Source organism: Haliotis rubra, unplaced genomic scaffold (assembly GCF_003918875.1).
Source record: "Haliotis rubra isolate DU_JTF1 unplaced genomic scaffold, ASM391887v1 Scf50, whole genome shotgun sequence".
Classification (NCBI taxonomy): Eukaryota; Metazoa; Mollusca; class Gastropoda; order Lepetellida; family Haliotidae; genus Haliotis; species Haliotis rubra.
The window spans coordinates 1,651,818-1,665,768 of NW_025767191.1; the positions used below are offsets into that span (position 1 = coordinate 1,651,818).

General features: G+C 44.5%; 1 protein-coding gene across 1 annotated transcript; it reads right to left on the bottom strand.

Annotated features, from left to right (window-relative positions):
• Positions 1 to 1,065: 1,065 nt before the first annotated feature.
• On the bottom strand, positions 1,066 to 12,319 carry LOC124291843 (BTB/POZ domain-containing protein 3-like). Its single transcript, XM_046728913.1, has 3 exons — positions 12,257 to 12,319; positions 4,396 to 4,731; positions 1,066 to 3,139 (listed from the first exon to the last, which is right to left on the bottom strand). Exons 2-3 carry the CDS (start codon positions 4,704 to 4,706, stop codon positions 2,095 to 2,097), a joined length of 1,356 nt encoding a protein of 451 aa, XP_046584869.1. The 5' UTR covers positions 4,707 to 4,731; positions 12,257 to 12,319; the 3' UTR covers positions 1,066 to 2,094.
• Positions 12,320 to 13,951: the final 1,632 nt, after the last annotated feature.

Below are 13,951 nucleotides of genomic sequence, written 5' to 3' on the forward strand. Positions count from 1 at the left end.
GACACGCTATATGTTGATGAGTTGATGAGATGAATCCATTCGTTCTGACAAAAACAACACTATCGACACAGAGACAATGACCACTACCAACCAACAGACTTTCACGTGACGAACGATATCTACTAGCAACAGTTGTCGACCTCGTCATGTACAAATGTCGATGTTTTCACAAACAGCATCATCAAGCTGATAGGTACAGTGAAACAGTGTGTTTTCAAAACACTCACCTGAAGTTTAAGAAAGTAACTACAAATTCTTGAAGTTGATACTAAATAAACTAACGATAAGATGAACATGCCTCTAGTTGGAGTTTCCCACCTGGTGTGTCCAACTGCTGCTTCACGTAACTACCTGTTATCTTTCACATAAACAAAATATATCAGTTGAAAAAGATACATGAACCATAAAAAAATATCACTGACTAGGTCCTAGCTGAATTCCTGTTTGGCCGTGTTGTGGGTATATACAGTCGTAAGAAACATGTCACCTTTGGTAAAATAATGCTGCTTCCAAGGAAGAAGATCCATGAGAAAAATAATTATCTTTGAAACAGGAACTAAATAATCGCACTTGAGTCACGGTCAAGGAATTGAGTAACAGGCTCTCAAATTCAAGTAAATATTATACTGTGAACATGAGCTCACATCTGTTGATGTTACAGCCAGTTTGTAAAATGATTGAAAAATGGGAATGATTCATGTACAGATTGATTCATATTATCTAAACAAAGACTTAACGTCTTGCCCTCTTCGTCATATATCAATGATCACCAAGGGGAATCATTACTCGTCACCCAGGAGAATCATTACTCGTCACCCAGGAGAATCATTACTCGTCACCCAGGTGAATCATTACTCATCACCCAGGTGAATCATTAATCATCTCCAAGGAGAATCAGTAATCGTCACCAAGGCTACTCATTAATCGTCACCAAGGAGAATCACTAACGATCATCTAGGAGAATCAGTAATCGTCACCAAGGAGACTCATTAATCGTCACCAAGGAGAATCAGGAATTGTCACCAAGGCTACTCATTAACTATCATCTAGGAGAATCAGTAATCGTCACCAAGGAGACTCATTAATCGTCACCAAGGAGAATCAGGAATTGTCACCAAGGCTACTCATTAATCATCACCAAGAACACTCATTAATCGTCACCAAGGAGAGTCACTAACTATCATCTAGGAGAATGACTAATCGTTAATTTTAATTTGTTTTATCAAAAGATGATTTCATGTTTCAGTCTATTTGTAGAATGCATGACGTCAGTCAATCTGTAACATGTACCAGTCTATAAAATGGATAGCTTTAAATAATTTGTGAGTGAATTAATCATTTTACAAACTAAAGACTTTACTCATCCCATGTAACATATACGCCGCTATTCATTTTCACACACATACCGTTACATTAGGTATAAAACATAATATAACAGTGCATGTGGTGCACCTATATATACCGTTGTATAGTGTACATTCTATACCGTGTTATAGTGTAACATAATGCCGTTAGCGCTGTGCTCATTTTATACAATCTTTGCAGGTACCGCAACATGTAAAAGTCCTGTTCTGCATATCAGCATCACACAACAAGTAATCACAGCTTGAGGTATAAAATAGGCAAATAAAGATTCATCATCCACAAATATCACTGCGGTGAAATACTAACAGAAAATATATCGTTAGAGAGATAAATTACAAAATAATTATATCATTGCATAAATGCTCAAAATTGCTGCATCACAAATGATTGTTGCATGACCCGCTCTGCCCATATGACATGCACAGCAACTAAGTACGGGAGTCAACAGTAACCTCGGATGAACCATGCACCCACAGGAGTAGCACTGTAAAATCACCCTGGTTTACCAAGATTGCACCTACACTGAACACAGCTGGAAGCAAAGCAGGTCTTGGTGTAACACCACACAAGTAAGTAAAGTGATTTAGATCACGTTCAAGGAATGTCAAATCAGCAACAATACTCAGAGCAAAGGGTCACCATACACTATAAAGGGAAGAGATGTGACCTCTTACTTAATATCATCGGTGTGTAAATGATAGTACTGACGCATCACCTGAAGCTGTTCCTTCACGGCTCCACTATGAAGTGCATCCCAGATATATAACCCTCTGTGACGCTGTTATAGAAGGAACTATTGGAGTTATGGGAAATCTTCCATGTCACGTCCCCGTCTGCATCGTGTACCTCTGAAAAGCCGTTCATGATGCCCCAGTACCTGCTTGGCCCCTTGATGGTGACACTGACGCTGTAGTTGGTGTCAGGGTGGAGAAGGATAGACGCGGGCAGCATGACTTTGAACTGATCATCTCCTGTGGAGATCTCGCGGTCGCAACAATGGTGGAGGATCACCTTCTGCTCCTTGTCTTCTATGGAGATGAGCACGGAGAGTGTTCCGCTTCCGGATCTGGTTGGCGCGAACAACAGAAATGTCAGCAGCTTGACGGTCTTACTGCATGACACCGTAATGGCATCCGTCACTGGATTGGCTCCTGTCCACCTGCCGCGTGATCCGAATCTTTCGATTGAGCGAATAGGCTTCAATGAGTTTCTTTTCTTTGTGCAGAATGGTTCGACCGGGAGTTCCGTCAAGGTAAAATGTTCTAATATTTTTACTTTTTCACTATCCGTCAACACCCCCGCACCTCTAGCCTTCTCGACAAAAAGTTTCTGGCTCATTAACGGGAACCTTACAAGATAAAGTGACTGACCTAATACAGTTCGCTTTTCGGCAGGAGTTACGTCCCTTTCTTGTCGCTTACATTCGGCCTCCGCCCACTGGATGGCAGCACCGAAGATAAGGTCCTCTTCCGCCTTGAGGTCATCGTTAGCAAGGATCCTGTCCAAACACTCGTGGCTCAGTTCCAGAAAGCTCTCGGATTGGAGAACCTGCTTTGCTTCTCGCTTGATGACATCCATAGCTTTCTCCTGGAGCCCCTCTTCGTCAAATAGGCAAGCCTGCTGGAGGATGGTACATGCATTGTCAGCGGTGAGTGACATCTCGCAGAACTGGAGGCACCGCTGCTCCAGACTCCTGACATTGTACTTCTTGGAGGAGTACAACAGACCAATCACGTTGTCTGGTGTGATGGTGACGTCATTCGTGTACAAGAACCTAGAGAGATATGTGGATTATATATACTCCTCACAAAAAATTAAGCAACAAATATTTTCAAAGAATAACCTTTAGTGACTGTCAAATTGATTAATCTGACAACATTGACGACATCACCCGAATACAACCACCCTCAGAAACAACATGCAAAATGTGTGACATGAATGTGCTCCACTCTTCACGCATTTACCCAGATCGGTGTAAACCTACCTGTAATCATTCCCCTGAACAACACGCGGTTACTTACTTCATTTTTATGGATGATAATACCCGTCCATGGATGATACTACCCGAGAAAGTGTTGTTAACGATGTTGTTTAGATCAACAACATCACACATATGGACTGACCTGCAAGGTCACTTGATCTTAATCCCATTGAACATGCTTGGGACATTATTGGAAGTCGTTTTTACGGTCTCCATGTTCACCCCCAGACTCTGGATGACCTTGAGCAGGCGTTACAGAGAGAATGGCAGAACATTCCACAACAGCAACTTTAAAGGCTCATTTGGTCAATGCAAAGCCGTGTAGAAGCTTGCATTTGTGCTCATCGTGGTCATACGCGTTACTGAACACTGCTTCCCTGTCCAAAACTGACTTGAATCTTAAAGTTAACATTTTGCTCCATCAATGCAGCACATTTTGCACGACTGTTTCACGGGTACATGATTTTGATGATTTGTAAGTCTATTATTGCTCAAAACCATTTCATTTCATATTGTTAATCGCGTGGACATGTTTCACCTTTCTATTGCATCATTCCATGATTTGCAAATTCAATAAATGAAAATTTAATGAGAATACAAATTTGTGTTGCTTAACTTTTTGTGAGGAGTATATGACAAGATGAAAGTCTAAGATGCTTCCTCTCTATGATATATCATATATAGATCAAATGTAGCGATCAGAGGCAACACATGCCAGTTAACTATCGAACGCGCACCATCGTATGTAAAATGAGGTAATGCAGTCTCAAGAATTGGTATTTTCATGTGTATGTAATTTAGCATTAGAAGAAAAGCAGTGAGTTGAATAGTTACGCTTGATCAGGAAGTCTTGTATCAACACAGGAGCAATAAATCCAGGTGTGTAAATGGGTTACCTGTCTAGTCACTGAAACATACCACACCTGTCTGCCATGACATATGATTCTGATTCAATTCAAATGTTCTAAAAGAAACCACGTGTGTAAGTGGGTGCGGTTTGTCTGTACACGGTACAGCTGAGTGCGTGTTGTGTTGTGCGCAGGTATTACCTGATGAGACTCCTGAATATAGCCGGGTCAATGTCCGGGATTTCCACCTCCTTCTTCTCGGGCATGGGGCCACACAACATCCTGTTGAATACACAGCTGCGACTCACTAAGATATATTTATGAGCTTTGACGGTCTCGCGTTCCTCACCAACTCGGAAGCTGAGGTCAGTGAGGGACTCGGTCTCCAGCATGTGAAGATTGGTTTCCGAGAAGTCTTTACCCGACTGCCAGTCGTCCACGTAGCCCGACTTGTGACGACGTCGTGTTTTGTGTGATGCTTGTGTCGACTTGGACGGCGAAGGTGTTGACATGTTTCAGCTGTCAGTGGCAGCCACTCTAGAAGAAGAAGGGAAAAAATCAGAGACAGCAGTATACACATCCTACAAAACACCCGACACAGCATCTGACACAATATCCAACACATTAGTCACAACATTTGACAAAACTTCCAACACATTCGTCACAACATCTGACACCACATCCAGCACATCCAACCGACACATCATCCATCTCAACATCTGACACATCCTACGCAACATTCATCACAATATGCGTCCAACATCCGACACAACATCAAGGGCAGCATCCGTCACAACATCAAATGCAACAACCGACACAACATCCGACACAACATCAAGCACAACAACCGCCACAACACTCGACAGAACATCCGTTACAACATCAAGCACAACAACCGCCACAACACTCGACAGAACATCCGACACAACATCCGACACAACATCAAGCACAACAACCGCCACAACACTCGACAGAACATCCGTTACAACATTAGGCACAACAACCGCCACAACACTCGACAGAACATCCGACACAACATCCGACACAACATCCGACACAACAACCGCCACAACACTCGACAGAACATCCGTTACAACATCAAGCACAACAACCGCCACAACACTCGACAGAACATCCGACACAACATCCGACACAACATCCGTCACAACATCAAATGCAACAACTGTCACAACATCGGAAACAACATCGGACACAACATCTATCACAACATCTTATGCAACATTCATTACATCGTCACAATATCCGTCACATCATCCGTTACAACATCCAACACAATATCTGACACAACAACCGTCCAACTTCCGACACACATCAAGCGCAACAACCGACACAACATCCATCATAACATCAAATGCAACAACATCCATAACAACATCCGTTTAACATCCAACACAACACCAAGCACAACAACCGCCACAACACTCGCCACAACATCCGTTACAACATCAAATGAAACAACCGACACAACATCCATAACAACATCCGTTTAACATCCAACACAACATCAAGCACAACAACCGCCACAACACTCGCCACAACATCCGTTACAACATTAAATGCAACAACCGACACAACATCCATAACAACATCTGACATAACATCACAGCAATCACAACATCCCAAACAACATCCTACACAACATTCCACACAACAACCGTCGCAACATCCGACGCAACATCTGTCACAAAATCCTAAACGCCGTCCTAACAACATGCGAGACAACAACCGTCGCAACATCCGTCACATATCCACATCCTGCACGGTATTTACGGTTAAACACCTCGAATACCACTACATATACAACGTTATTCACAGCATGTTATTCAACACCCTACCCTAATCCATACGAACAAATAAAACGGCACATTATACTCAAAGTTTAATGCAACATCATTTTCGTCAAACATTTGTCGGAGATAACGGCATTGACATTACAAGTGTACTTTAACCACAATATCGCTCACGTAATAGACAACGCATACACTTCACATACACTGTCAAACACACTATCGCTCACGTCATAGACATCGCATACATTTCACAGACACTGTCAAACACAATATCGCTCACGTCATAGACAACGCATACACTACACATACACTGTCAAACACAATATCGCTCACGCCATAGACAACGCATACACTTCACATACACCGTCAAACACAATATCGCTCAAGTTATAGACAAATACACGTCCACAAACCCTTAGACACCACACACATTGTCAAACACAATGCCGCACATATCATTGGCAACGCACACGTCAAACACCCTTATACAAAACGCACACTGTCATACACGTCAAACAAAAACACCCACTTCATCGCCAAACACAATGTCGTTCACGTCATAGACAACACGCTCGTAAAACAAACCCATACACTTCACATGTATTGTCAAAAACAATGTCATACATATCATAGACATCGCACATATCATTGTCATATACGTGAACCAAAACCATATACGTCATAAACAACATCAGCAAATACAACGTTACATATACAACACACACGTCATATGCAACGGCAAAAAATCATTATATACTGCGTCATACGTGATATCATACAGAGGTTGCATACGACGACAGAAATAGCGTCATACACCTCTGTATTTAGGTCATCACACAGAACATCTATACCACGTCGCACATAGGGAGTTTCACAAGGTCACATTACATCTTGCCATTCGAACTGGTCTCGTCGTTGGGTGGACTCCCGCGTCTAGAAGGATCCGATGCCAAGTTAGTGTGCCTCATGTCCAGTAGCGGCCCTCGTGTCCAGTAGTAACTCTCGTGCCCAGTAGGGGACCTATCGGCCTTCTTGTCGAGTAGTGTCCGGCGTATCAAGTAGAGGCCACCGTGCCCAGTAGCGTCCCTCGTGTCCAGTATTGTCCCTCTTGTCCAGTGTCCAGTAGTTTCCCTCTTCTCCAGTAGAGACTCCCGTGAACACTAGCGACCCTGGCGCCCAATAGCGGCCATGTCAGCCCTCTTGTCCAGTCGTGACCCCTGTGTCCACTATCGGCCCTGTTCAAGGGAGGACATTATGTCCAGTAGCGGCCTTCTTGTACTGTAGCGGCCCACGTGTCCAGTAGCAACCTTCGTGTCCATTATTGTCTTTTGTGTCCAGTAGCGGCCCTTGTGTCCAGTATTGCCCCTCGTGTCTAGTATCATCCCTCTTGTCCAGTAGGGTCCCTCGTGTCCAGTAGTGGCCCATGTGTCCAGTAGCGGCCCTCTTGTCCTGCAGTGGCCATCGTGTCTAGTAATGGCCCATGTGTGCAGTAGTGTCCCTCGTGTCCAGTAGCAGCCTTCGTGTCCAGTAGTGTCCCTCGTGTACAGTAGAGGCCCTTGTGTCCAGTATTGACTCTCGTGTCCAGTATCATCCCTCTTGCCCAGTAGTGTCCCTCGTGTCCAGTAGTGGCCAATATGTCCAGTAGTAGCCCTCGTGTCCAGTATCATCCCTCTTGTCCAGTAGAGACCCTCGTGTCCAGCATCGGACCTCATGTGAAGTAGCGTCCGTCTTGTCCAGTAGCCTCCCTCTTTTCAAGTAGCGGTCATCGTGCCCAGTAGTGTCCCTCTTGTCTAGTAGAGACACTCGTGAACAGTAGCGAACCCAGTGCCTAGTAGCGGCCCTATCAGCCCTCTTATCCACTATCGGCCCTCTTCATGTCAACATCATGCCCAGTAGCGTCCATCTTGTCCAGTAGCAACCCTCTTGTCCAGTATAATCCCTCTTGTCCAGTAGAGACCCTCTTGTCCAGTAGAGACCCTCGTGTTCAGCATCATCCCTCGTGTCCATTAGAGACCCTCGTGTCCATTAGAGTCCCTCGTGTCCAGTAGAGACCTCGTGTATAGTAGAGACCCTCCTGTTCAGTAGTGGCGATTGTGTCCAGTAGAGACCATCGTGTCCAGTAGAGGCCCTCCTGTTCACTAGTGGCCCTCGTATCCAGTAGAGACCCTCCTGTTCAGTAGTGGCCATTGTGTCCAGTAGAGACCCTCGTGTCCAGTAGAGGCCCTCCTGTTCAGTAGAGGCCCTAGTGTCCAGTAGAGACCATCGTGAACAGTAGAGACCCTCGTGTCCAGTAGAAGCCCTAGTGTCCAGTAGAGACCCTCCTGTTCACTAGTGGCCCTTGTGTCCAGTAAAGGCCCTCTTGTCCAGTCGTGGCCCTATAAGTCCTTGTGTCCAGTATTGTCTTTCGTGTCCTGTAGTGCCTCCCATGTCCAGTAGTACCCGTCGTGTCCAGTCGTGGTCCTATCAGCCATCTTGTCCAGTATTGGCCCCTGTGTCCAGTTGTGGTAGTCATGTCCAGTAGCGTCCCTCTTGTGCAGTGGCGTCCCTCGTGTCCAATAGAGACCCCCGTAAACAGTAGCGACCCTAGCGCCCAGTAGCGACCCTAGTGCCCAGTATCGACCCTAGTGCCCAGTAGCAGCCCTCGTATCCAGTAGCGGCCCTGTCAGTCCTCGTGTCCTCTATTGGCCCTCGTGTCCAAAGACGGCACTATATGCCCTCGTGTCCACTAGCGACCATCATGTCCAGTATTCTCCAGTATTGTCCAGTAGTCAGTGTGCAGTTAGCAGATTATTATTGCAGTGTTTCAAACATGTCCTCGAAAGCACTGTTTGCATTTCAAGTTGTGTACAAGTATCGAACTTTAATGAAAGACATTGCTCAAACACTGCCGTTTTGTTGTGGAAAATTTGAAAAAGAGCAACCTGCAAATGCTACATCAGATCATTTGTAAAGCCATTATCGTTACCAAGGAACAGAAACAGCAACATCAACTACAAAGTGTGCTTTGTCATCTGCATTCATATAATGAAACACAGAAGTTTACTTCAAATACGACTTTGTCAGTGCCTGACGTTCCTATAATTATGGCCGGGGAGACATCTCTGTGCATCAGTGTAAGAACAGTGGTGCATGTCTGTGTCAGTATAGGACCAGTGAGACATGCATGTATGTCTGTATAGGACCAATGCGACATGCCTGTGTGTCTGTATAGGAACAATGAGACGTGTCTGTGCGTCAGTGTAGGGCCAGTGAGACATGTATGTGTGTCAGTATAGGACAAGTGAGACATGACTGTGTGTCATCATAAGACCAGTGGAGACATGTCTGTGTGTCTGTATAGGACCAGTGAGACATGTCTGTGTGTCTGTATAGGACAAGTGAGACATGCCTATGTGTCATCATAAGACCAGTGGAGACATGTCTGTGTGTCTGTATAGGACCAGTTAGACATGCCTGTGAGTCAGTATAGGACCAGTGAGACATGTCTGTGTGTCTGTATAGCAACAATGAAACATGTTTACGTGTCTGTTTAGGACCAGTGAGACATGTCTGTGTGTCTGTATAGGACAAGTGAGACATGCCTATGTGTCATCATAAGACCAGTGGAGACATATCTGTGTGTCTGTATAGGACCAGTTAGACATGCCTGTGAGTCAGTATAGGACTAGTGAGACATGTCTGTGTGTCTGTATAGGACCAGTGAGACATGTCTGTGTGTCTGTATAGGACCAGTGAGACATGTATGTGTGTCTGTTTAGGACTAGTGTGACATGTCTGTGTGTCTGTTTAGGACTAGTGAGACATGCCTGTGTGTCTGTTTAGGACTAGTGAGACATGTCTGTGTGTCTGTTTAGGACTAGTGAGACATGTCTGTGTGTCTGTTTAGGACTAGTGAGACATGTCTGTGTGTCTGTTTAGGACCAGTGAGACATGTCTGTGTGTCTGTTTAGGACCAGTGAGACATGTCTGTGTGTCTGTATAGGACCATTGAGACATGTCTGTGTGTCTGTATAGGACCAGTGAGACGTATCTGCATGTCTGTATAGGACCATTGAGACATGTCTGTGTGTCTGTTTAGGACTAGTGAGACATGCCTGTGTGTCAGTATAAGACAAGTGAGACATGTCTGTGTGTCTGTTTAGGACCAGTGAGAAACATGCCTGTGTGTCTGTATAGGACCATTGAGACATGTCTGTGTGTCTGCTTAGGACCAGTGAGACATAGGGACCATTGAGACATGTCTGTGTGTGCCTGTATAGGATGTCTGTGTGTCATTGAGAGACATGTCTGTGCCAGTGTAAGACCAGTGGTACACATCTGTACGTCAGTATAGGGGACCAGTTAGATGCCTGTGAGTCATAGGACTAGTGAGACATGTCTGTGTGTCTGTTTAGGGACCAGTGACCAGTGAGACACATGTCTGTGTGTCTGTATGTCTAGGACAGTGAGACATGTCTGTGTGTCTGTATAGGACCAGTGAGACATGTCTGTGTGTCTGTATAGGACCAGTGAGACATGTATGTATGTCTGTATAGGACACTGTGAGTAAGTTTGGTTTTACGCTGCAATATGCCAGCTATATGACGGCGGTCTGTAAATAATCGAGTCTGGACCACACGAACCAGTGATAAAAAACATGAGCATCGATCTGGGCAATTGGGAACCGATGACATGTGTAAACCAGGCCAGCGAGACTGACCACCCGATTCCAGTCTGTATAGGACCAGTGTGACATGTCTGTGTCAGTGTAAGACCAGTGGTACACATCTGTACGTCAGTATAGGACCAGTGAGACAAGTCTGTGTGACTGTATAGGACTAGTTAGACATGTCTACATGTCTGTTTAGGACCAGTGAGACATGCCTGTGTGTCTGTATAGGACAGTGATACATGTCTGCATGTCTGTTTAGAACCAGTGAGAGATGTCTGTATGTCTGTTTGGGACCAGTGAGACATGTTTGTCAGTATAGGACCAGTCGAACACATGTCAGTGTTGGTGTTTTAGGGTTGCACGTTTAACAGTGTTTATGCATGTGGGTGTACTTGTTACCGAGTCTGTGTGATTGTCGGTTGTCGTGTGAGATCTCTGGTTGTCGGAGTGAGATCTGTGTGAGTGTAAGTGTCGGTTGTCGGAGTGAGATCTGTGTGTGTGAGTGTCGGTTGTTGGCGTGAGATCTGCGTGTGTGCCGAGCACGGAAGACGATGTCAGTCTAGTGTGACACGCGCGGTATGACTCACCGCCTGCACGGCACGTCTCCGAGGCTGTAAGGTATCCCCTACTCGTCAACGTCATCGATTTGTGTGGAGAGGTTGGAATAAAAACGATATACACACTGTAATCAAATATAACCGCGTAGGATAAAAGTATTTGTTAATCGTCGTTCTTTATTTCGGATGGTTTCGAAACATTACAAAATGCCCATACAAAATACTGTTCTGTGATAATGAATGATATTATTAGTTATTCATAAGGAAGAAAACTATTTTCCGTAAAACTTACACATGCGTGATTTGACAATTAGATACTCCGTACATTCCAAACTTGTTCAGCATGAAAAGGTGCGAAAACCCGTAAACTCATGACACGAACTGACGCAATTCATTGACCATCTGTTGAGAGGCTTGTATCTGTTGTGTTGTTTGTATGGTATGTCCATTTATCAAAGTGATCAATGATTAGATCAGACACGTCTATCGTGAGTTCACCGGTAGAAGAAGCCGGGCAAATCCCTTTGTGCCACATCTCAACGAAACCGGAGCCTGCAGCACACATGGATGCACGCGTACATAGAGGCAGGGGTGTGCTGACCAGGTGACGTCATATTGACACTGTTATGTACACCATGTATTAGTGTGTGACTTACACCGCGGTGTTCCTGGTATATAGTCAATGGACATACCGCTATGGCCGAAACACCATGCAGCGACATATCGTCCACTGGTTCAATAATCGATACGCATGAATCGTGGAAATATTATGTAGAATGAAGTTACAAAAAGTGTATGTCTTACCTATCTGTTCCCAACGTCTGGAGAGCTATTGGTATTAAAGGTCTAGTGAATTCCAACAGATCTGTAAATGGAGTTAGATCGATAACCAGCCAAACAGGAAGCCGCCGGATTGGCATACAACAATAACTAGGCTTGTGCTACAAGTAGGGAACTAGCCCGTCAGTCCGAACACGCCTGACATAGTTGTCTGATTCCTACACAACCTGTAATTACAAGGGGTGATGAAAACCAAGAAATACCTTTCAGACCAGTAATTATATCTGGCCGGCATCGTGCTCACATTTCGTGTCCTGGAAGTCGGCACTGGGCATGTCACATGATGATCACGTGGTCGAAGTCTGCAACCAATCATATCGATTTTTCAGCAGGCAGCCTCCTGTTCCGCTGGGTCTGTGGCTAGTATCTGACATAGGGTTCAATGGGATGTGCACGGTGGAAGTGCTTCATGGCTCCGATGTTCCCAAGTGTCAATGTTATGGAAGCAACACCCACAACAGAAATATCAATAAATACACCACAATACATGAATAAACATTTTGATTTTGCATTGAAAGTAGCGGCTTCCCACATTAACATTGCCCTGTGCACTATCGTGGACAAAACAGACCCAGCACCCACCGCCCATGACGCTGCGCTCACAGGCATTGTTGGACACAGTACTGACCGGGTGATGTAAGGCAGTGCAGTGTTTTCCAAGGCGAGGTTGTATAAGCATTGTATTGTTTTTGTTATGAGTCAGTGGAAACTCTTAACATTGTGTTTCAGTGAAACTATTTGTCAGGACTGTACTACTATATTGTGTAAACAGTGGTGTGGAAGCTACTGTATTTACATGTTTTGGGGGATCAAATGCAGCGGGGAATCTTCTAACAGCAAAGACAAATCCAACATTGATATAGGAGGTATCATTTAGAACATATATGTGGGACAGTGCATGTCTCTCTCATTTGTGTGATGATCACAACTGTCACTCTGGATATAAACCATAGCCTTGTTTTGGAAGCTGGCCACTGTTATTAATTTACTATGCAAAGCTCGAACATGTTCAAATGTAACATTTGTTATATTAAGGATTACACTTTCTCAGTAACGTACAGATTTTAGAACTCTTAGGGTTGAGTCCCGTCAGGTTTCTAACCCACACAACGGTAAGAGAGAGTAGGCTCGAAACCCGGATGAGACTCAATCCCCGAAAGGTGACTATTATCACTTTATTTCAGTTACCACTGCTAAATAATTTGACAGTGCCATTATAACTCCACTGCCTTAAAGTGTTTACGTCTAGCCCCCTAAGAGGCGACTAACAGGATCGGGTGGTCAGAATCGCTGACTTGTTTGACACATGTCATCGTATCCCAAATTGCAGAGAACGATGCTCATGATGTTGATCACTGGATTGTCTGGTCCAGACTCGATTATTTACAGACCTCCGGAATATTACTGAGTGCGGTGTAAAACTAAATTCACTCACCTCTAGTCCAGTGTAGTCTTCTCGGAAAACTCAGTGTCACTCACTCATAGATTCATCCAAATGTCAGTGACAACCTCGTTAATGTGGACAGTCATGTTTTACTAACTCAATGGACATGGTAAGATGTTGCAACCTGATGGGGTCCAGGAGACTCACGATTAACAATCAGTGCCCAAAAGAAAGTATACAGTGTGCTTGAATAAACTTGAAAAGAAAACAAAAGCATTTATAAATGAACATGCGTTTAATTTCAATAGAGTAACTCTACAGCAAATGTACACTGATTTAGTTCTCGTGTTGGTAGATAATGCCACGTGTTTCTTGCTGGATAAAATGCAACGCAATTGGTCGCAAAACTTCATCCCTGTACCTTTGAGCATTGAGGTTGCCATGGATAATCACAAGATTCGTTTAGAGATCGCCGCAGATCCCTTCCCACACCATCACGCCATCGGCTCCAAAC